Raw genomic sequence first — 26,065 nt, forward strand, 5'->3', positions numbered from 1 at the left:
AAGTACTGAGCATAAATGCTAGTTGAGCCAACAAAATAGGAAAGAAAAAAAATATATCTTTTATAATAAAGTGTGACAGAAATGGAATGCAACCCTAGTTCATCAACTTCTAATAAGGTTGACAGAAGAACCATTGAGAAAAATAGAAGAATTCAAATGAAGGGACTCTACTCCACGCTTCATTCTCTTGTTCCTCATGATTCTTCTAGGGTTTTGTTTTTACTCTCTCATCTCTAATTCTTGATCTTTAGCTATGATTAAATGTATGTTCTACAAGTATAAGCACAACACAACTTCACAAACTGATCACTAAATTATTAACTGCTGCCAATGTGGAGTTAGCCCACTTAGTAGATGTTCTTACCTGTTTGGGAGAAGAACGGGGTTCAATCCTTGACATTGGTATACTTCTTGGTGTTTATCCGAGTAGTATAGGAGTAGAATAAATTTGCCATTCATGAAAAAAAAAATATGTTTTATCGATAACCAAACTCAATCCAAGAGTGTATCTTTTCTTGTCTAGCTAGCTTGACGAGTCATAAATGATGTTTATTTAAACTGTCTTTGATTGTTTAATAGATGATATAGAATTAAGCTTAACTACTATATGTTTAGATTAACTTTAGCCTTTAAACCTTATATACTAAAAAACCTTATATATATAAGTTTGTTTCCTTAGAATTGAACAAAGGGACCTCTATAATTTCTTGTTTCGATATATATAATGTGTCCTTTTCGTGTGCAACTTTTCTCAAGACATCGATACCCCATTGATATGTCCAGATCAGATAACTAACCTTACCAATATTTAAGCATTAATGCAAGTAATTAAGCCATATTTAGCAAATATTGCATAAAAAAGTTAAGCCATTATGTAGCCAATATTTCTTCTAGGAATATTACTACATGTTTAAAATTCTAGTAGGGCTATATCTTGCAATTTAAGTTTTTTAATGGCTATCAATAGTTTATGGCTGAATTTCTTTTTATAATGCTTAATTAGTTACATCCTGCAGGAAATGATATCACTGCCAGATCAACTACACGAAGCTGCAAGTTACATAAAGAAACTGCAAATAAAATTAGAGAAAATGAATGAAGAAAAGAATCAATTGATGGGAATAAAAGGGCCAGAAATAATCAATCACGCGGATGGCAAGAAAATCAATAACTACAATATGTTGGTAGGGCAACAAAGAACACCGCAGATTGATGTTCGTGAAACCGGCTCATATCTTGAAGCAATTCTAATCACTGGAGTTGATTTTCAGTTTTTGTTTAGTGCAACGATTCGTGTGCTTCATGAAGAAGGCTTTGATGTCGTCAATGCTGGGTATTCCATCCTTAACGATACTGTGTTTCATACTATACATGCTCAGGTATGTCTATTTAGTCTGTTTTTTTTTTCCCTAAAAATCAAATAAGTTAATTTATCTTCAAGAAAGGTGTAGATTGACGGGAACACCTTTGACCCTAATTGCATTTTTGGCACCAGCCATTGTCCATCCCCTAAGAAATACCTTTAATTATACGAACTCCTTTAGCACAGTGGGACATGCTCGAGGTGACTTTTTGAAGCCAACCATAGTCCAGCTCACATAGAATAGCTTCAGACAACTCTCCAAATACAGCGTCATGCTCTTGGTTTCTTTTCGGCATAAGTCATTGTTCACCCACAAATAGTAGTCACGAACAACTTCTCTAGCACAATGGGATAGGAATTAGAGCTTGAACCCAAAATTTCCTCATGTCCTAAAAGTCTCTCCAATGAATCCACGGTTTTGTAGATGCAAGTACCACTTGATCTATATGCTCAATTGGCAAATAAGTTTATTTATAGGGCTAAACATCCCTGCTGTTGACTGCAGGGATGTTAATTGGCTTCAGTAATGTGAAAATCAGGAAGGATTTTGTATTATTCATAAACTTAAAGGGTTAAAAGTATAAATTTTTTTTAAAATTTCCTCCGCTGTAGTTGACCGCATATTTCATTTTCCCTTATTTATATGTACATTTTACTTTTAGAAGCTTAAAACTTGAAATTTTACATGTTTTCGTGATATGCATGCGTTTTGTTTGCATGCACGCATCTTATTTGGAAAAAGTTATTTTCGAATACAATATGTACATGAGCATGCCTATATACATGTGATTGAAAGTACAGAAAAAAAATTATTTTTGTCACTTTGTTGAAATTAACGATGCTCAGTTTAATATATTCTTCTACTGTTACACATCAAATTATATCGCGTTTCTGAGTTAATGCCGTAAATCGTATGAATTTGCAGATTAGAGAAGGTTATGCTCAAGAAAATGGTGTTGCAAGGATCATGGAGAGACTTCAGAACATAGTGAATGGCATATAAATAATTAATGCGTGTTGCTATATATGACTACAATTGTTAAGAAGAGTTATAGATGAACCATGTGTGGTTAAGATTCAAGACCATCATATCGACACTGATGTGGGAATATCGTTATCCGCTATCAATTTATTTGATGTTTTGCTTTTCTAGAATTGTTTGTAAATTAACCAACATATATATATATTTGGTTAGTTTTCATTTATGGATACATTGTATTTAATTATTTGGAAACTTAATTATATTAGTTTTATTATTTATTGTGTGTGACATATATTTATTTCCGATATTTTCAAAAAAGAAAATTTGAGATTTTTTTAAAATTATTTTTATGATACTTTATTGTTATTTTAGGTTATTTGTAAACTTTAAAACTTATATTTTGTTATAAAATATCTACTTGGTATTAATTTTTAGTGCATTGTAAGTGCATTTTGACTATTTTCTTTAAATTGTAATAAGTTTTGGAGATTTTTATAAAAAAAAAAATAAAGCAAATATTAAAATTAGTCGTACCGGCCAATATTTCCGGTAATACCGGAAATTTTTTCACATTAGTATGACTAAAATACCGGTTTTTAAAATATTGCCTTAAAGCAAAATTCACCTTTCAAAATAAAAGAAATTAAAAAAAAATTAATAACTAAACGTTAGGTATCATTTAAGTAATTAAGAAACGCGATATTACATCTTTACCCCTCATGTGCAAGTCACGTTGGGGGTTTTTGACGGCCATCAAACAGCGTTTGATTCCAGTATGGTCCGAGTGGAGTTTTGGAAACGTTAGGTATAATCCGCGTAATTTTGAAAGAAATGATATCAAATCAGCAATATCGCGCAAAATTAGGTACCATTTAAGTAATTAACTCTAAACATTTTGTTACTTGTCGAAACTTTGGGCAATAATATGTTTCAAAACGGGTATACAATTATATAAGCATTTAATTTGTTTAATGCAATAATACATCAGAAAACATGCTCATGCTACATTGCTACATTTGTATTGAAATAGAGTACAGACTTTTGAAACATAAAATTTGAGGTTTGAAAAATAGATGTGTAAAAATATAAAATAAGTTAATTTCTTTGAGTAATGATGGATCCTCCTAATATATGATCTTAATTATCCTCTTAATTATAATATCAAGCTACATGTAAAACTCAATGGGGTGATAAAGTAAGATAATGAGTAAATTACACATGTCAAAATTTAATGGTATATATTAAAAGAATTATTACGCCAATATTTTATGAGTGTAAATCATTTTCCAATTTCTTATTCTCAACACTTTGGGCAATAATATTTTAGCTAAGAGGTCTTTTTGCAAAAAATTAAGGTTATGAAAGTGGGCCGTAAAAAAGTCTCTGCAGCTTTTGAGGAACATAAAGGTTCCCTATATATGGTTCACCGATTGACACCAAATCACTTCCCAAATTATAATAATTATAATACCGGATAAAAGGAAATGTTCAAAAGCAAAACCTCTATACTTTTTCTTACAAAAGTTCTATTTAACTCCGATTGCATGCATAATCACTTCACGACAGCTTGGATTTGGTGAGACTCAAGTTTAACTCTTAAACGGCAAGGTTTTTTATTAATACTCTCTTCATTCCAATTTTAATGTCCAAGTTTGACTACTGAAGTCTTTCTATCGAAACTTTGACAATAAATATTAGTTTTTATGTTTTGTAATACTTGATAAAAGTTATATTATTGTAAAATACATTTAAAACTCAATCAATTTATATATCTTAAGACAAGTATTACATAACACAAATGAAAATCTGGACGATCAAAGTTAAACAATAAAGACTCAAAATGTCAAACTATGACATTTAAATTGGAACGGAGGGAGTATATATGTTGTCGTGTCTTTAGACGGACTATTAGGTTTTTTTTTTCTTCTATTAGGTATTAGGTGAGGAAACTATTGTTGGATTAGGTGTTTAAGCCATAATTATAATTGATAGAAACACAGTCCTTTTGGGTTGTCATTGAGACTCAAAATTAGTAGAAGTGATAAAGCAGAAGAAAATTTTCTTTTAGGAAATTTGTCCCACATCGGTGGGATAGAAAAACCATGGAGGTTATCCAAGGCTATATATAGGGCCTTAGGGATTCATTCTTTTTGCACATTCTTAACTTGAGTATTCGCCTCCTTCTTTCTCCTCTTGGAAGAACTCTTCTATGGTTCATCCACACTTTGTTAATTTTTTGAGTCGCCGGGTGTGATTCAATTAGAGGCATGACATTTGTGATGTTTGCTTCTAAGATATCCAAAGGGATAATTTTAGTTGTTTACTATAACAACTAAAAGGTATGTAATCTTATTTATTTATTTATTTATTTTTAGTAAGTTTTTATTTATTTACTAGAGTATTACAATTTTATTTTATATTTATAGTTATAGGTTCAATATTGAGAACATAGATCCTGTTTTAGGTTGTATGCTCTCTTAAAAGTTTAAGTTGGTTTGTAATGCCTAAAACCCATCAGTGGTATCAGAGCGTAAGCCTTGTTTTCAATTGAATTTGCTATAATTGTTGAATTGATTAAGCTATGATTTAATGATCATCGTATTTTAAAAAGTTATAAAATACACCTTATACTATATGTAAAATTAAAATCTTAATTATTACTATATGTATAAGAATAAAGTCAGTCAAATCAATAGTAGGCCTCATTCACGAAGCTAGTCAATAAGAGAGTATAAGGAAACTGCCTATAAAATGGTAGTTGATAGGACTGTATTAATTCTCATTAAAAGTATAATGATAATAAAAGTAACTAAACCTTTTATTTAAATCCCAATCTTAGTTACTTTAGGAAAAATGTGAAATTGTATGTTAACCCATAAAATTGCACATTACACTTTATAAGCCATTAGTGGAGTGTGTGTGGTTAACAAGCACACTAATAGAGACTAATAAAGACTTGTAATAGGTATCTCATAAATTGTCATTGTTGATGGAGCGTGTGTGGTTTACCAGCACATCAATTGAGATGATAAATGACATTGAGGTTACCAAACACATTTGCATGGTTATTCACATCTTGTTTGTGATTCTCGGTATCTCAGTCACAAATAGAAGAGCATAATCTGAGATTAAACATGCCATTGAATAGTTTCAATGGGTCTCAAAAGACCTACATGTATAAAATTTGCAATTAGATTACGACATCTCTTTTCTAAGTTGTGAAGTTCATGGTTGGTACCTTGCCTCAACATTTCAATTTTGAGTTGTTATATTAAGGGTTATTTTTAGCTAACTCAAACTACTTTCTTTTAAAACTGTATACCCCTAACGATGCTTCTGGTTCCTCCTCCTCCAACCACAACTTTTCTTTGTTGAACATCTGCTCAAAGGTGACATTAGATGGCACCAACTACAATTAAGGGGTGATCCAGATACAGGCCAACCCGTCAAACCCGTTTAACTGGCCCGGAAAAAACCGAGCCCGACCCAACCCGTTAATTATATGGTCCGGTCCACGGGCCTATATTTTATGAAATCTCGGGTTACGGGTCGGGCCGGGTAACCCGGGGAAAAACCCGAGAACCCACCAACCCGAGCAACATTGACATTACATTGTTATAGGACTCATGTAGACTCACGTAAATATATTTTATATATTATAATAATATTTTTACTAGTATTTTAATATATTTATATATGTATTTCAGTATTTGATTTGGTTTTCAATTCCATCCAACAAACTTTTTTTTTTATGTAAAATCATGTTAATAATGTAATTCGGAATTTCTCACATAATTTCTTAATGTTGTTGATAGTTAAAGTACAGCTAAAACGAGAACCATAATGAGATATTGTATTGTAGTTCAACCATTATTACAAAAACCATAAGAACACTTAAAATACCATGAAATATATTATTGTTCTCCGGGTTACGAGTTGGCCCGTAAAAATCCCGAGCTCGCATGCTAACCCGGACCGTACCGACCCAATGAAACATGGGCCGGTCCTCGGTCCACATATTTTGTATTTTTTGGGTCACGGGTCGGGCCGGGTTGAGGCTGGGTCAGGCCAAGTTGAGCCCATGATCACCCCTAACTACAATGATTGGATGCGCAACATCAAAGTGGCTCTTCGTTTCGAGGACAAGGAGTATGTCCTTGACAAGGAACTTGGAGAAATTGACGAAGAGAAAGCCACCCTTGAAGAATTAGCCGCTTATAAGAAACACTACGCTGATGCAACAGATTCTATGAGGATGACTGGCCGTACGAGATGAACAAGGACCTTCTGGAAAAGTACCATAAGCGAGATAGTAAAGTCCCTCATATCAAGCAAGATGAAGGACGGATAGTCTGTCAGCAGCCACGTGCAAAGGATGCAACGATACGTGGATCACCTTGTGAGGCTAAATGTGCATATTGATGAGGAGTTGCCCATTAACATAGTCTTGAACTCCTTACCAAGTTGTTATGATCAGTTCATCTTGACCTATCATTTGAACAACAATGAGACCACATTGTCTCAATTGCACAACCTCCTAAGAACAACTGAAACAGGGATGAAGGGAAAAAGTGATGCCCCAGCCCTTGCTATTACTACCCTTCTAGCCATTGGTCAAGGAAAGGGAAATTAGAGGAAAGGTCCTCCCAAGCAAAACTGGAAGAGAAAGTCTCAAGTAAAAACCAGTTCGGATGTTACCCCTGTCTCTGATCCCAAAGAGGCCACTTGCTTCTATTGCAACAACAAAGGACATTGGAAACGAAGCTGCCTAATGTATCTGCAAGATTTAAAGGATGGCAAAGTGAAGCCATCTACTGCATGTATATACACTATTTCATCTATTAACCCATCATCTTCTAATTCTTGGGTCCTTGATACAGGATGTGGTTTCCACATTTGCTCTGTTTTGCAGGGACTAAGAAAAAGTGAGGAAGTGGAGCATAGTAAAATGAACTTGATCATGGGGAATAGGCGATCTTCACCTGTCACCAAGATTGGAGTTTATAGTCTAGTGCTTAGTAATGGTGTTAATTTAGAATTATTGAATTCTCGCTACTCGTCAGAAATGACACGAAACATTATATCTTTTCATGCATTGTTCAAACAAGGTTTTAGATTTTCTTTTAATGATGAGAATGGTTCTATTTCTGCTTATAAGAATGACATTTTCTATTTCGAAGCTCTACCTTGTGATGGTGTGTATGAAACTGTGATGTGTGTAGACAATTTAGGCAATAGTGTACTTCAAATTGATTCGTCTAATGGTATAGACAAAGCGTGCTTGTGGCATTGCCGTCTTGGACACATTAACGAGAAACGCATAGCTCAACTCCAAAAGGATGGTGTGTTGGAATCATTTGACCTAAGGTCAGATGATACATGTGAATCTTGTCTTTCGGGTAAAATGACAAAATCACCTTTCACTGGATTTTGTGAAAGAGGTGAAGGTTTGTTGGATCTCATACACACAGATGTGTGTGGACCCTTTAGATCAACCACAATGGATGCTAATCGATTCTATGTGACTTTTACTGTGATTATAGCAGATATGGTTATATCTACTTAATAAAGCATAAGTCGGAAACCTTTGAAAAGTTCAAAGAGTTTAAGCAAGCAGTCGATAATTAGTTAGAAAGGAAGATAAAGATGCTCCGATCAGATAGAGGCAGAGAGTATCTTAGTATCGAGTTCCATGACTATCTCAAGGAGTGTGGAATAGTTTCACAATTGACACCTCCTAGGACACCACAACTTAATGGTGTGGCTGAGAGACGCAATCGAACCTTGTTAGACATGGTACGTTCCATGATGAGTCGAGCTTCACTTCCAATCTCATTCTGGGGGTATGCCTTAGAAACTGCCGCCCACATTCTTAATCTTGTTCCTACAAAGAAGGTTGCCAAAACACCTCATGAAATGTGGACAGGGAAAGTTCCCTCGTTTGCACATATTAAGGTTTGGGGTTGTGAAGTTTTTGTAGAACGAGAAACTCATGATAAGCTTGAACCTCGTAGTGAGCGATGTGTTTTCATCGGCTATCCATGGAAGTCATTTGTATATCTGTTCTACAAACCTAGTAAGAACGAGGTCTTTGTAGCACGGAGAAGAGTCTTTCGCGAGAGAGAGCTCATATGCAAAGAGGACAGTGGGAGCAACATTAAACTTGTAGAAATTCAAGAGTCAGCCGATGAAGGAACCTCTGAAACCGCTAGGGTTCAACCAAAGAAAAAGATTCCAGTTGAATCCATTGACACTTCATTACCTCTTAGACGTTTTAGTAGAGTTAGCAAGCCAACTGAGTTCTATGGTTTCCATATAACTACAGATGAAGACACGTTTATCAGTGACAATACACTGGTAAATTTAGATGAGCCGACCAACTACAAGGAAGCCATGGCGAAACCTGAGGCAGTCAAATGGAAAGAGGCAATGTACAGCAAGATCAAGTCCATGTATGACAACCAAGTTAACAACCTGGTCGGAAAACAGTTGGTTTTAAATGGATCTTCAAGAAGAAGATCGACATGTATGGTAATGTAAGCACATTCAAAGCACGACTAGTGGCGAAGGGCTTTACTCAAACCCCAGGGATTGACTATGAAAAGACCTTCTCACCGGTGGCTAAGATAAAATCTATTAGGATAATGCTAGCCAAATCTGCGTTTCATGACTATGAAATTTGGCAGATGGATGTCAAAACCGCTTTCCTTAATGGAAAGTTGGCTGAGGATGTTTACATGAGTCAGCCAGAAGGTTTTGTGGATGCAAAGTTTCCTAATGATTTGTGCAAGCTTGAGAAATCCATCTATTGGTTAAAACAAGCGTCTCGCAGTTGGAATCTTTGCTTCGATGAGAAAGTCTAAGATTTTGGCTTCGTTACAAGTGAGGATGAGTCGTGTGTATATGTCAAAGCTAGTGGGAGCATAGTCACCTTTTTAGTATTATATGTTGATGACATACTTCTTATAGGAAATGATATTCCAACTTTGCAAGATGTTAAGTCTTGGCTTGGAAAGTGTTTCGCTATGAAGGATCTAGGAGAGGCTGCCTATATTATGGGAACAAGATATTTAAGAGACAGGAGTAAAAGGCTAATTAGACTTAATCAGAGTACCTACTTGGATAAAGTACTGAAACGTTTCCGTATGGAGAATTCCAAGAAAGGAGATTTGCCCATCCAGAGTAATACCAAAATGAGTAAGACTCATTGTCCAAGTACAGATAAAGAGATAGCGGAAATGAGTAGACAATTGTACGCTTCTGCCGTTGATTCTATCATGTATGCTATGACATGTACTCGTCATGATGTGTCCTTTGCTTTGAGCATGGTCAGTTGTTATCAAGGAAATCCAGGTAAAGCTCATTGGATAGCGGTTAAGAATATTCTCAAGTATCTGCGAAGGACTAAGGACTGGGTTCTAGTACTTCGTGGCTGTGATACATTGAGAGTAACTAGGTATAGTGACGCCAGCTTTCAAACAGACAGTGACAACTTTCATTCCCAATCTGGCTGGGTCTTTACCTTAAATGGGGGAGCAATTACTTGGAAAAGTTCCAAGCAAGATACGGTGGCTGATTCTACTTGTGAATCAGAGTGCATAGCGGTGAGCAAAGCATCAAAGGAGGCAAATTGGTTGAAGAACTTCATCAGATATCTTGGAGTTGTGCCAACCATCAAGGAGCCAATGAAAATTTTCTGTGATAATGAAGAGTAACTAGGTATAGTGACGCCAGCTTTCAAACAGATAGAGACAACTTTCGTTCCCAATCTGCCTGGGTCTTTACCTTAAATGGAGGAGCAATTACTTGGAAAAGTTCCAAGCAAGATACGGTGGCTGATTCTACTTGTGAATCAAAGTACATAGCGGTGAGCAAAGCATCAAAGAAGGCAAATTGGTTGAAGAACTTCATCGGATATCTTGGAGTTGTGCCAACCATCAAGGAGCCAATGAAAATTTTCTGTGATAATGAAGGAGCGGTTGCATTCACATAGGAACCAAGAGATCATGGCAGATCTAGACATATCGACAAAAAATACCATTTTATCAGACACAAGATAGAAGAAGGTCACCTCGTAGTGAAGAGGGTTTCATCTGAAGAGAATCCTGAGTATGGTTAAACACAATCAGCATGCTAGGAGCATTGGGCTGAGAGATCATGTTAGTTTTAATAGTTAGATAGTTAGTTTGAAACTTATAACAAAATAAATGTGATTGACTTTTGATGATTAAATAATAGAGAATTATTTATGAGTTTGTTTACTACCTTTTGTCAATTGTTTATTATTGTGTTTCACTTTTCATGTTTTTACTTCCCGAATAATTTGATCATTCGAATTCCACAGTCGATCATAATTTTGGGAGTAAGTATTGAATAAAGACTTTCATTAATGGATTTGTAGATTGTCTAAAGAGTTCTTTAGGCATAGCAATGGTATTGCTGCAATGTTCGTGAGTACTTTGAAATGGAGATTTAAGTATTGGATTAACCCACGCTCAGAGAATTACTTCATGGAATTTATTACGAGTAATTCTGAGACGATAATATCTTATAATCTTTAAATGGAGATATATGAGTTGTGGTTTACAAGTTAGTTGTGCATTGATAATATGTAAACGCATTAGTAACTTGATGTTATAAAACGAATTGTTGTGCATGATTTGATGAGTAAATGGTGTAAGCATATAAGTCAAAGTTTATTCGTTCCTTTTGCCCTAACAGGAAAACGATATCTTTTGGGCCCTCGATGATTTGATGTTGACATATAGTGTCAGGCCTGACCAGGACTAAATTGATGTGTTCAATTAGAAGTTCTATGTCATTACAAATCAGAAATCGGGAAACAACGTACTGGACAATGAGATTGATTATGTTTCATGTCTCATGCTCAAATGATATCTTGTAGAACGAAGGATTATATGATCTCTTATCTAAGGACACGTAACTGACTAGGTTAGAGTTCGACAACAGCTTTTGGAGGCTACAATTTGTTGATCATTTAGGAAGTTATATTGGCAATAATAGTTATTAGACTTATCCAAGTGGGAGACTGTTGGATTAGGTATCTAAGTCATAACTATGATTGCTAGAAACACAGTCTTTTTGGGTTGCCCTCGAGACTCAAAATTAGTAGATGTGATGAAGGAAAAGAAAGTTTTCTGTTGGGAAATTTGTCCCACATCGGTAGGATAGAAAAACCATGAAGGTTATCCAACGCTATATATAGGGCCTTAGGATTCATTCTTTTTGCACATTCTTAGCTTGAGTATTCGCCTCCTTCTTTTTTCTCTTGGAAGAATTCTTCTATAGTTCATCCACACTTAGTTATTTTTTTGAGTTGTCGGGTGTGATTCCATTAGAGGCACGAGTTTTGTGGTGTTTGCTTCTAAGAGATCCAAAGGGATAATTTTAGTTGTTTACTATAACAACTAAAAGGTATGTAATCTTATTTATTTATTTATTTATTTTTCTTTAGTAAGTTTTTGATTATTTACTAGAGTATTAGAATTTTATTTTATGTTTATAGTTATAGGTTCAATAGTGAGAACATAGATCCTGTTTTAGGTTGCATGCTCCCTTAAAAGTTTAAGTTGGTTTGTAATGCCTAAAACCCATGAACTATTTAACGTGGACCCGGTTAAGACAATATAGTTTAAACCATCCATGTGATATCCGATTCGCACCTTTAAAAAATTAAAAAAAAAAACTAAAACAATGGTAATTTTTTTTGAATATTTCATATGTATAATCTTATCATATTAAATCATCCTTACTACATTATGAAAAAATATACTATCATTATATTGAAAAATTAGAAAAAGAGAAGTTTAGAAATGACTGATATCCTTAATTAACGTTCTTTCTTTACTATTTATAAAAAAATTACCTATTTGTTCATAATTAACTAACTTTACACATTAAACTCTTGTGTTCTAAACTCTCTTCACTACCATCTTTATCTTAATTACATTTACATCAACCTACACTATTCGACGCCGTCACCACGGTCACCGCCTCAAGTACCAGTTGCCAACTAGGAAAAAGTATGATGTGGTAAGTAAAGACTAATGCCAACTAAGCAAAAAATTATTCTTTCTTAGTTATATAGAGAGTATATATATATATATATATATATATATGATTTTAATAAGTGGTTATAACCATGAAACACATCTTATAAATGATTTTATTCATTAGTTTATACTAATCAACAGCTAAACCCCTCTCTCTCCGCGTCTCCTTCCTCTTTTTCAAAGCTACAAATAGTTGGTCAAATGTATCTTAATAAACTTTTACACTTACCCTTTTTATCAATTACATTTACATTAATTGTATACACTACTCGTCGTCAATACCGCCACCACCATTAGCCGCCGCCACTACCTATCACCACCAACGTCACCACTCATCACTGTCGCATCGTACGTGCATGCATCCACTATATTATAACACATTATGGACTCCACGCTGAGGGTATTTGCAATATTGTTAGAATGATAAACTATTTCATTTTTAAATCACATGATACTTAGTATGTAGTCTAGGTCTTCCGAAAAACTCTCTTTAAATCCATCTCACAATGTAAAGATTGAGATTCGAATCCGATTAGTATACCTTAAAAGTTAATAACCTTACCTATGGACCGTCAACCTCGGTGGCTAAAATTATAAACATTTACATATATACACCTCCTAAACGTTAGAAACAGTCCAAAACATCTTTTGAAACCCCACCCCCCCAACACTCCCCCACCCACCCACCCAAAAAATAAATAAAAACTTAGGAATAATAATATAAGAAAAATTATTCTCAATTTTCGATTTTCACCTGATTTTTCAAAAACTTATGGAAGTATGTATTTCTTTCTTAAATGGGTCATGGGTGGCCAACTAATTCCTTATTGGATTAAGATGCTTTTATTGGTTATAATGGGCCCAATCTTGAAAGTAGTATTTGATATTACTATGGCATCTTTTGGGCCATAGCCCACTCTACATTCCACAGCCCGTTTATATCATATGATTATACATTTACGCTGACACAAGGTTCCAACTTCCAAGCACATGATTTGAGAAGAACCGTTGATAATCGGATGTTAATTTTGTTTGCATTTCATATTTGAGCTTTTTGCAATTTTCTTGAAAAGTCTCCTTTAATAAATTTCTTTATATTTTCTAAAAGAAAAGTCGTTCTGTTTGTAAGGGGCAACTCCGTTGGCATATCATTCAACCCATGCTACTATAGGAATTGAATATGAATCCTTGATCTATATTATAATGTAGGAATTATATTTTCAACTCATCAAGCGCAATATAAGTTCAACGCAGTTCCATTCTAAAACCATATGGTAATAAAGAGAATAGCCCACAACCTTATATATATGCTTAAAGTTTTTTTTTTTCCAATGTAATATATGGGTTTACACCCAATAATCCTCCCCTCAAGCCCAAATTCCGCAATTGGGTCACTTCTTCAACTATAGTCCATGATCTTACCTTTTTCATACCGTCGACATTTACCATCGGAACACATTGCCTTTTACTGGCTTCTTTTCGGTACAAGGCAAACCGGGATCAAACTCCCACAATTTAGGTTGGAGGAGAACCCAAAAATTATCAAATAAGGTACCTGTCAAATTCTTAGTAACATTGAAGGATGTTTGATAGCAAAAGTGAAAAAGGAGAATGCGCATAAATCCATGGGCTACATCTCACACACAAAATGTATTATCTACTTCAATATGACAATACGCATGATGCATTGAGCTTGGACACGATTTCTAGATAGATGGCACTAACATTAGCACAATAAATTGAAGTATGATAGCTTTGTGAACAGAGAATGTACTTCGAGTAGAAAGTTATGAAGCCTCTACACTTGATCGAGACCAAGTCGTTTGATATTTGAATACTAGGAGAGTAATTTATCATGAAAAAAGTCTCAATGAATTATCTTTATTAGATTATTTATCTTATAAATTTTAACTTTTAACTAAATGGACTTTTATAGACTCACATTCAAAAATACTTGAGAAAATTAACGCTAAAAAATCAAAAGTAATAATTTTAAAATAATTTTTGTCTCAACCTTTTAATTTAGTTTAAAAAATTTGACATGTTTTTGGTTAACCTTTTAAGGTTAGTTGAGAGGATCACTAGTTAAATGCTAGGCTAATGATTAATTATCTTAATCAATCCTCTTAAAAATTCTTTTTATTATGTGATCATGATACTTGGTGGATTCAAATGATAGAGATTAAAAGAAAAAATGAGTAAATTACACTTTTTTTTTATATTAGATGTTTAAAAATAGGGAAATAATTAATCCTTCTAATAAAATAGCCTAAAAATTCTCATAATTATTGGATGATGAAATGTAGAAAAATCAGGGGGCAAGATTATGAGAGATAATTAGTGGATACCACATGTCACTTTCTTAGAGTGTTAGGAGGATTTTTAGGCTATTTTGTACGATGATTAGTCATTTTCTATAAAAATATTATTAGGGGGGAGGGAGTGGTCACCCATCCTCCCCCAACACTAATCAATTAAAACTTTACACCTCAATTTTTCCCAATCTTTCCCCATCTTCCCTAAATCACTGACGGCACTTTCCCCCATCTTTCCCCAATTTCCACCTCATTATTACTTTTTAATTTATTTTTAATACTATACTTTTTTTAAAAATTATATAGACCTAAACATCTTTATATATAAATACAATTAAAAAAAAAAGTAAAAACATAAATACTTTAACTACAGGGACTAAATTGCAATTAGTAATAAGTAAAAACATTTTTATATATAAACTGCATGGACTGAAATGCAATTAACAATAAGTAAAAATATTTAAAAAAATAAAAACAGATCTAAATATTCATTTTCATCTTCTTCATACATATGCTGCTTCTCTTCTTCAATGTGAAAATCAATCAACTTCGAAAAAAATAACAAAAAAAAAAAAAAACAGATTTTGATCATTGTAGGTCCTCACTCAACCAATTACACGCTCCTCTCTCTCTTCTCTCTCCTTCTTCCCCCATCGGTGAACAACCCTGATTTTCACTTTCTCTCTCCCTCGGCAAACCACCGGCGGTGGTGTGCCCACGCGGAGCCGCTATCGGGGAAGCCCTTTACCGCAACTACTCCCTCCCCTCTTAGGGGTTTATCATTTCCCCAAACACTAATGACTATAACCAAAACATTTTAACATAACGATTCAACGGCTAGTTACAGAAAGAGCTGACGTCATCCACCCAAATAACCAATGTGAATTCAAATTGCAATTTTAAAATAATTTTTTACCGTTGGGAAATGAGAATGCTGTAAAAATCCTATAAAAAGCACCCATGCTGATAATGTAGGGCTAACCTGCCTACAAAAAAGTTAACAAAACTCCAAAATCTGCTCCTCCTTGGATTTTTCACCTATTGCATATTTATGTTTTTCCTGACCACTATAAAACTTGCACACTACTCGATAAAAAGGTTTCAACATACAGTAAATAAAATGATTTTACGTAGAAAACTAAAAACCCACATTCCAATCAATTGTTTACGGTTTTTACTTTTTACTCTCACTGCTTTTTTTTTTTTTACGAATTCACCCCATGTAGTTGATTCTATACGCCATGATATTAATACTATAAGTTTTTATTCATTTATTACATTCATGCATCATAAACTTATACGGTATACTATAATGCTAATATAATATGGTAGAATAATAAAGACGATGTTATTAATATCAATTCTTTTGATTCAATAAGATACGATGAAAACTTCCAAAATTGAAAGACAATTATATATATTAACTAGGATTTTTTTACCCGCACGATGTGCGACTGCTTTAAAAAGGTGTTGAATAAAGTGAGATTTGAGTTAAACTTGCTTAAAAAAACATTTAATGAAACACTTAATATGTGAACAAATGAGTTAATGGAATTGATCAATAATGATCGTAAAAAAACATATGGACGAACAATCTATTTAGTTTCATTTAATTAAATTAGCAATAACGTATTCATTATCCAATCATTAAACTAATTGTTATATACACTTGTTTTGAACTAACTCTTCGTCTACCATCATAATATTTTTCTCATCATCACAATGAAAAATTGTATTGTTAAAAAACAAAAAAAAAAAGAGATTATATTAACCATTATCATAAAATTCAAAAAAAGAAAAAAGAATTAAGCCAAAAACTGTACATAATTTTCATGGTGATATGAACGAAAGATTTAACATAACTCTTTTAGAAAGTTATGATATTATACAAAGCTCTTAATTCATATAAGATGAATATAATTTAGTGGTGATAAAAAAGCTTATAAACTTTAAATATTGCCACTAATGATTAATGTGATGAAAGTTCCAACTAATCAACGGCCTGAGCAAACTTTTATATAATCACCATAAAAAAAACGAAAGGAACCTCATATAAATGTTGAATAAAAAAGATAATGAAATATCATTAGGTATAGACGTGATTTTTTAAACTAAAGAGAATTTATCATTTTATCTATTGAGAAGATCTTAGATTCTTACAATATATATATTTATTTATTTTAACATATGTAGGTTCATTTGTTTTCTAAATATATAGTTTATTTAAAGAAAAATATGGAGTTGACACATAGGATAAAATCTTATATGGCAATTTTTCAAATTAGTTTTAGATTGCAAGAGGACTTTAAAATGCTTGGTTAACTATTGTTTATAAGAGTTATAGATATGGGAAAAGTGAGTATGAGGTTGTTATGCACCCAACTTGGGTGAAAACCCTTCACATACTAATATTTTAATATTTTAAATAAATACATGGCCCCCCATGATTTTTACCTTTTAAAAAAAGGTATGTGAGAGGTTTTTCACCAAACTTAGGTATCTAACAGCCTCATATTCCCATCCCCATATTTTAAACACAAATGACACAAATAACATATATACCTTTTAACTTAGTATTACTCCACTTATCTCCTTAAGTGATTCTCGAAAAATATATCCTCGATTATAAAATAACTATAGTATCTTTTTTGCATCAATATTTTTACATCAATACCTAAAACTACTTGTCGTTACTGTCACTACCGTCTTTAGAGCCGCTGCCATTAACCGTCACCGCCATCACCCATCACCGTTGCTATCACCATCTTTGGTCTTCGCCACCATCACTAATTCACTATCACTGTTGTCGTCACCACTGTTGTTGTTTGTGAGTTTCTCTCTAGTACCATAATGAACTGATAAAATACTTAATTATCATCATTAACATGTTATACAGGTTTGAATCAACAGTATATATATAATTTAATAGTTTATAGTAGCATATTTCTAATGCCCCAATAAAAGAGAAATGTTTTAGGCTTTTTGTGATGACCTGGTTATTTATTTATTTAATTTAATATATAGTTATAGTATAATTTTAAAATGCCATCTGAATATTATAAAACTATGTCACATGCTAGAGAAAAGAAAATATGGTACCTGCTAGTCTGCTGCCGAAAATAACATGTCAAAAACCATCTAAAGTCTAATTGAACAAGTTGTACTAAATTGAAATTTTTTGCACAAAAAAAAATTTGAGATGATTACTTGAAAAGTCCTTCAACTTGTCACTGAAACTTTTTTTGGGGCTCTAACAAAAAAAAGTTCTATTTGAGGGTATGAAAACGGCTAAAATTACTATAGTAGGACCGTGACGACTTGTTGCTGACGTGTATAGTAGCTAACCGGTTTTATCCTTATTTTTAAGGGCTAATTACTTGAAAAGTTTTTCAACCTGTCACTAAAATCTTTTTTGAGGCTCCAACAAATTTTTTTCAAATTAGCCACTTTTTTATATTCCCTTGTACCATATCACATGTAGCCACTTCCATTTCAAAACCACTGCTGTCGGCGTCATAAACTTTATGGTGGCGGCTATGAAGATTTGCGGTGGTGTTATGTAAAAGGTTCAAATCTTTAACTTGAGTTGTTTAATAAGAGTTGAACATGAGAATGGTTAAATGGGGACAAAGATACAATCAATATTATTAAAACTGTTTTATGAGTTTTGTGGCCTGATCTTTGTGGTGGTGGTGGTGGGGTGGCCGGAAAAATGTATGTTGTTTTTGACTTTCCGATGATGTGATTATATACTAGTGATGTTGATGATGAGCTGACGTTACCATATGGAATATGTGATTATGGCATCCCAAATCTGTAATGGCAAAAGGGTAGTCGGATTTAGGTGGTGTCGGCGGTAAGTTGGTCGGAGGTTATGAAGATGGAATGGAGAAGGAACCCAGAAATATATATACGACTTGAAATTTCCATGTAATCCATAAATGAAATAAAATAAAAGAGAAATTACATTTAAAATACTTTTTGACCGGCTACTTACACGAGACCCCCACAATAGTAATGTTAGCCGTTTTCATATCCTCAAATAGAACTTTTTTTTTGTCAGAACCCCATAAAAGGTTTCAGTGACAAGTTGAAGGATTTTTCAAGTAATTAGCCCTATTTTTAACTGGCTACTTGTACGGAACCCCATAAAAGAGATTTTAACCGTTTTTCTTCCCCCGAATAGAAATTTTTTTTGTTCGAGCCCCAAAAAAGGTTTTAGTGACAAGTTGAAGGACTTTCCAAGTAATTAATGCTTGGATAGTCGAATGAATTGTGCATAAAAGTTATCATAATTAGACTGAGCGGAGTGGGCGAGGAATAGGGCAAATCAAGCCTTTTTCCTCTCAAAGTCGCCCAGAACACCGCCCCCCTAGGGTGATCCTGGGCTTGAGCGAACCACACAGCTCGTCCTCGCTTCTTTGACTCGCACGAACTTCAGTAAGAAAAGTGGATATCTTTTCTTTTTTATTTGTTTTTTATGTACTATATATATATATGTATATATATATATATATATATATAAATACATATGTTTGCGTATGTGTGGTGTATAGGTGTGTGTGTGGAAATAAGCAAAAAATCCGATCTCCTGGTGTATAGTCTGGCAATGATACTTCAATTGAAAGAAGAAGATCGAAGTTTTGGAATTTTTATTTTATTATTTTATATTATTCATTTAATACCCCTTTAGTTTTCATGAAAATAAGAGAAAAAAGACATTTTACACCTCTTTAGTTTTTTCTTTTACTTTTTATTTTTTTTAAAAGTTTTTGATGAAATTAGATTATATAATTTTTGATGGAATTGGATTATATAATTATTAAATAAATTGAATACAAATATGTAGTTATCTATAATATATGTTTATGTTTTAATTATATGAATATAATAGTTCTAATTAATAACAAGGCTAAAAAAATCATTAAAAGTGTCACATGACGCAAGTCATCTCACTTTTAAAACACATTCATTTTCACTTTTTTTGAGGGGCAACTCAATGTACCCCACATATCACATGGCGCAAATCGCCTCTCCTTCCCACCACCACCACTCCTCCTAGTCTTAGAATGTTGTTATTCTCTATCATGTTTTTATTGATAGAAGCGGCCATGTCGATTATGGTAACCAAATGCTAATACAATGGTTGGCAAACTTGGTCATCAATATTATCCCAATCTAACTATTTATAACCAAGTTATGCTGACTAAATGAAACATTAGGCTAATTACTACGGATTGAGATCTTCTAATGTTATTATTAATTTTATAGGTAAAGTTGATAATTTTGACCTTTGGATTAAAATTATGGGTCAAGATTCAAATATCAACTTTGAATCTTAACCTTTGATTTTAATCCAAAAGTCAAGATTCTTTCAACTTCACCAATGAAGTTAACTAGCCCGGTGCCCGCGCGTTGCGGCGGCTTTACGGTGATCAAATACGAAACATGCAAGAAAAACAAAAAAAAAAAAGACACCGGTGAGGATTTGATTACGGCGCCAACAGCATCAGAAGAAAAATAAAGAAAGACACCAATGAGTTTTTTGTTTGTGAGGATATGTGTTTCTAGGATGTGTGAGTTTTTTTTTGTGTGAGTGGAAGTGTAAGTTTGAAACTTTAGAAATAAAGTTGGGTATTTTGGGAACAAAAATTATGCTGAATTTCTTAAACTCAATCCTCTTTATAGGAAATTATAGATAATAACTTTAGAGGATCTTAATCCAACAACTACTTAGGGGATTACCTTGTGGTTAATTGACCTGGTGTTATTATCTATACTACCATATAAATGTTATATATCTTGATTGAAAAATTAAAAAAAAAAAAAGAAAGATGCGAACTAACAATCCTACATTTAATTAATAAATATGAACTATTAGACTCTTATCTTTTAATATATATTCACCATCCCTTTAGACCTCTTGATATTCACGAGTAATTCACACCGTGTTTTTAAAAAAAACAAAGTTGCAGGTTTTTGGAAAATATCTAGTCATTGAGTGTTTTATGGTAGCGACCGAACATAAATAAGTTAATTAGTTATATTGGAGGTTGTAAATTCAAACTGCTGTGTGAATAATTTGCAGTATTTGATTTGCATCCTTGTTTTGACCACATTATCGGGAATAGAAGGTATTGAAATTTTATCAAACAAAATTTACCTCTGTAACATTCTTACATTGATGGTGGTGAAAAGTTTAAATTTACTACCGTAAAAAGTTAGAGGGTTGGCAACCCATCTTCCATCCCTTTTCTCACCACTCACTTCTAACCAATCACAGCATGTCACCTCAACTCCACCATTCACCCACCACTCATCCAAATTTCATTGACATCTAACCACTCACTTCACCACCCATCTTACAATTTTTATTTTATTTAAACATTAAATTTCATTAAACTAAAAATATTAAAATACATAAACATTACATAATAATTCTTGAAAACCATAAAACAAATTTTAAAAAAATAACATACTAGAATAGAAATACGACTACTACTCATCGTCCGACTCGAGGTGTAGTAAGTTTAGACCCGCTAGATGCTCTGTCAGATCATATCGGAGACAGAAATGTATCTCCTCGTCCTGTATCTACGGTAAGGCGTCCCGATGACTACTTGGCTGGACAACTGGATCTCCTATATGAACTGGGCAGATCGCACGACCACTATCCTGAATGATCATGTTGTGTAGAATCGCACACGCATACACCAAGTTCCTTATTGTTTCTATTGACCGTTGTCAAAACGGTCGATCAACGATATGCCATTTTCCTTTGAGAACACCAAATACCCGTTCAATATCATTGCGAGCCGCCTCTTGTGTTGTTTTGAACATTTTTTCTTTCAGGTCGGTCGGGTATTTATACGTTTTAACAAATGTAGACCATGTAAGATATATGCCATCGACTAGATAGTACCCACGTCTATACTAAGGATATACCCCTCAGGAGCTCTACCTCCGTAAGTAAATCTGCTATTACGAAGGCTGCTTAAGGATGTTTCTGCTAGAATTACGGAACTCACCTCACGAATAAAGGCATCAAGTTTTTTCTACGAGATACTAAGCCTCATTCACCCGAACACCTAACGTGGTCGTCTTCTCTACGAAGTCGTCTCCACTGCCAACACAAACACACCCGATCTTGTGGCATTAAGCTTCACAAAGCTTTACACCGATAGGGAATCGCCAACGAATTGGTCAAAACCCCTTCCTTATTTTGATCGGAGGACCATGCGGTTTTTTGATCAAACATATACGTACGCCCATTTACAGAGAATGGGCAGTAAGGTGCAGTGCCCATACGCTCGGGGAGGAAAAAGGGAGATTGTTGTAGCACATTGATGTTGTTTAGAGCACCCGGAGGACCAAAAAAGGTGTGTCATATCCATAAATCCAGAGACGCCGTTGCTTCCATCATAATATTGGGGTACTCGTGATCACCCCTTTTGTATTGACCCCTCCATTCCATTAGACACATCTTCCAGACAAGATGTGTACAGTCTAGACTACCGATCATTCTAGGCAAATGATGCCTCTCTTCGTGTGCTTCAAACAAACGTTGGATATCTTGTGTTGTTGGTTTACGCTGATATTCGGTGCTATAAGTGCCAACTTATAGCGTCACAAAAAAATTGAAGACATTCACGTGATGTTCTCCTGGCCATCTCTAAATACTCGTCGTACTCATCTGGCGGATTACCGGTTGCAAGTTTCCGGATGGCAGATGTGCACTTTTGTATCGGTGTAAAACTCTTGGCCAACCGGGCATCATACGAGTCCTGAAAATATGCGTATCTCGACTCAAGATCATGCACGATCTTTAAAAATAGTCTTTTAGACTTACGATACCTATCTTCAAAAAAATCATCGTCGTATTTCGGTTCTTCACAAAAGTAGTCGCGGGGCAACCTTTGTGCAGCGGTCCAACGGTTGCGGTTCACGTATTTTACGCTTCGCCCGTGACCGCGCCGTGAAAATTTCGACTTCTTCGGACTCAATGGCGTTCGCAAACACCTCTAAACTACTATCGTTGGACCATTTGAACGACTCGTCGATGATTGGGGTGGAACCAATACGTTTTTCCATTTTTTTAGTGTGTATATGTTTTAGTTGTAGTGTGTTTTTGAAAGAGAAAATGAATGTGGTGTGTGTGTTTTGTAGTTGTAGTGTGTGTGTTTTATGTTGTTAGTTGTATGTATATATAAAGTAAATAAAGTATTAAAAAAAAGAAAAGAAAGAGCCGTTTATATGGTCAAAAGAGACGTTGGCACGCAAATCAAGAGGCAAAAGTGAGTGGTCGAGTGCGTGGTGTGACCACGCCATTTGACACCACGACATGTGGTGGAGCGTTGGCGGTTGTGTTAAGTGGTGGTGTCGCATCCATCACGCACCTATATTCCATCCGTTGCCAACCCCTAACATATAAACACTACAAAGATACAACAACAACAACCACATGACCCAATCCTTGCGCGGGGTATGGGGAAGGTAAGCTGTAGACAGTGTTACCTCTACACAAAGGTAGAGAGACTGCTTCCATAGAGACTTCCAGCCACAAAGGAGTGCAAGACGAAAAATGAGAAATGTTTAAAAAATCATACCTGTCTGCCGAGAATATGAAAAGCAGAAATACATGTCCACTGGGTCCGGCTACTATACGGGTCAAACGTTTATCAATCATGCGTCCTACTGATATCTTAGAAACATGTTTAACAATATAAATACCAATATATTAGAATCACTACAAAGATAAATCTACCTAAAAAAATTCAAATTTATTAATCTATCTATCAAGTAGGGCCCATTCACCTCTGCTTTAAAGTTTAAACACACAAATGTCTCAAATTTTATATAAATACCACCATCCCATCTTCACTGTTTCTCACCCTTTTTACACACGCATTTCCACCCAAAAAAACACACACATACACACCAACTAAAATGGCTTCTTCTAGTCTTTTGCTCTCAATCCTTGTACTAATTTCATGCTTAATGATAAAAAATGTGTTTAGCAATGACATTAATGATAATGTCAGCTGGACACAATCCCCTCACCACGCGCCGTCGTACCAGCCGGTAGCAGCTCCGGCACCACACCACCACCATCACCACCACAGCAAGGTGGCCTCACCACCTATGGCTCATGCACCAGCTAAAGCTCCGGTTCATGCACCGGTTCACTCACCAACTAAAGCACCGGTTCATCCTCCTAGTAGCTTGCCGGCGCCGGTGGCTTCTCCGATTCCGGCGAGGAAGCTTGTGGCTGTTCAGGGTGTTGTTTATTGTAAGGCTTGCAAGTATAAGGGAGTTGATACACTCTTGGGTGCCACTCCTCTTCAAGGTATATATATCTATACTCTCTTTTTGTTTTACTTTTTTTAAAAACTTAATTTGCATGCATGTGTAAAATTACTGCATTGTTGAGTTGTACCGTACAACTTAACTATGCATAGAAACTATGATAAATTAGAACTCATACATGCATAAAATGGTCCTTTGCTAATTTAATTTTTGGATGAAGCTAGAAAGTTTTAATTCCATATTTTTGTGACCCACTAACCTTTTAAACCATTTAATTTGTTTTTTTTTTTTTTTTCATTTTAAAAGAAATGAGGGAATTAAGCTTGTAAACTTTTAAAGTGAAATTCTATTAGTGTAATTAAGCTGTTAAGAACTTTGTGTAAGACTCACTACCTATGGATTGTTGGGTTGCAACTTGCAAGTATAGACAAACTTGTCCTTGGTACAATTTAACAAAGCACAGCATAGTATATGATGGTACAATTTTAATGTATAAATTAGTGCACATTTTAAAATTTAAATACCATACAAACTTGTGTCCAAAAACCAAAAAGACCAAAAAAACCCCATACACTTACATATAGTACAAGTGATTAATGCACAACTAACAAACCAGGCTCTTTATTGGTAACTCCAAATACAAACTTTAGTAATTAGCATAACCAAGGTACAAGTCACTAATGCAATTGAGTTTTTTTTTTTGTTTGAAATTTGAAACAGGAGCTGAGGTGATGCTAACATGCAACAATACAAAGTACCCACTGAGGGTAAAAGGTACAACTGACAAAAATGGGTACTTCTTCATCAAGCCAGTCAAGACTTTGACCACATATGGGTCCCATACATGCAGGGTTAGCCTGTTAACCTCACCCATGGCTACATGCAATGCACCAACTAATCTTCATGCTGGAGTCAAGGGTTCATTGTTGGTCCCTGGAAAGAACCCACCATTGTCTACCCCTGATGCTAAACCACTTCCTTATGAGGTCTTCAATGTGGGTCCGTTTGCATTTGAACCTTCTTCCAAAACCCCATGTGCCCATTAAATAAAAGTATGGGGGTGTGATTTGAATATTGGGGGTTAGTTGAGGGGTTGTGTTTGGACTTTTATGATTTTTAGTTTATAAAATTTATATTCCTAGCTATTTGGTTTTATGGACCAATTGTAATGAAGTGTGTCCTTTGGATTCTGTTTTTAGAACTTAAGAATGAAGATGGTCATGTTATTGTTACGAGGGATGGTATTGTAGTTTGTATTAGTCAAATTTGCTGAAATTTAAGATAAATATTTCGAAATACATCTAATGGTGTATATATAGTAGGTTCGACAATACGAAATATTTGTAAATATTTAAGTTAATTAAAATGTTCACTAAATGGAGGAGTCCTCATTTAGTCATTTTTCAGATTATCCAATGCATCAAAAACGGATGAGGATTTCCTAAACACTTTAGGGGTAAAGTTGTTATTTCCTAAACACTTTAGGGGTAAAGTTGTTAATCTTGACTTTTGAATTTAAATCAATTGTCAAGATTCAAAGATCATCTTTGAATCTTGACTTTTGATTTTGATCCAAAGGTCAAGATTGATTAAACTTTACTTAAAGTTATTTATCAACTTTAGGGAATCTCTATCCATAAAAAACACCTCTAATATTGGCCGTCCAAAAAAAAAAACCTCTACTGTATATATGTTGTTTTCTTATGGATATACCGGATGGAGATTCCCTAAAGTTATAACTTTAGGGGTAAAGTTGAAAGAAATCTTGGCCTTTGGATTGAAATCAAAAGTTAAGATTCAAAGATTATCTTTGAATCTTGACCCTTGATTTTAATTCAAGGGTTGAGATTAACAACTTTACTCTAAAGTTATAAATAACTTTACCCATAACTTTAGAGAATCTCAATCTGGATATACCAAGACTATCCCTGTTACAACCCTAAACATCAAGGTATCTCACGGCTACGGTTGGCTTTTTAGAGATATTGTCGTAAGGAGCGAATACCCATCTAGTATGTAGTAATGA

General features: G+C 34.3%; 2 protein-coding genes across 2 annotated transcripts; both read left to right on the forward strand.

The window, feature by feature from the left end:
- On the forward strand, nucleotides 1-2,568 carry LOC122598153 (transcription factor bHLH162). The gene is made up of 3 exons (XM_043770753.1): nucleotides 1-210; nucleotides 1,017-1,379; nucleotides 2,289-2,568. The coding sequence occupies exons 1-3, from the start codon at nucleotides 82-84 to the stop codon at nucleotides 2,364-2,366; spliced, it is 570 nt and encodes a 189-aa protein (XP_043626688.1). The 5' UTR covers nucleotides 1-81; the 3' UTR covers nucleotides 2,367-2,568.
- A 21,070-nt stretch (nucleotides 2,569-23,638) lies between these two features.
- Nucleotides 23,639-25,337, forward strand: LOC122596503 (non-classical arabinogalactan protein 31-like). The gene is made up of 2 exons (XM_043769092.1): nucleotides 23,639-24,079; nucleotides 24,760-25,337. The coding sequence occupies exons 1-2, from the start codon at nucleotides 23,680-23,682 to the stop codon at nucleotides 25,083-25,085; spliced, it is 726 nt and encodes a 241-aa protein (XP_043625027.1). The 5' UTR covers nucleotides 23,639-23,679; the 3' UTR covers nucleotides 25,086-25,337.
- The last annotated feature ends 728 nt before the right edge of the window (nucleotides 25,338-26,065 follow it).

This window comes from Erigeron canadensis, chromosome 4 (assembly GCF_010389155.1).
Source record: "Erigeron canadensis isolate Cc75 chromosome 4, C_canadensis_v1, whole genome shotgun sequence".
In the NCBI taxonomy this organism is placed as follows: domain Eukaryota; kingdom Viridiplantae; phylum Streptophyta; class Magnoliopsida; order Asterales; family Asteraceae; genus Erigeron; species Erigeron canadensis.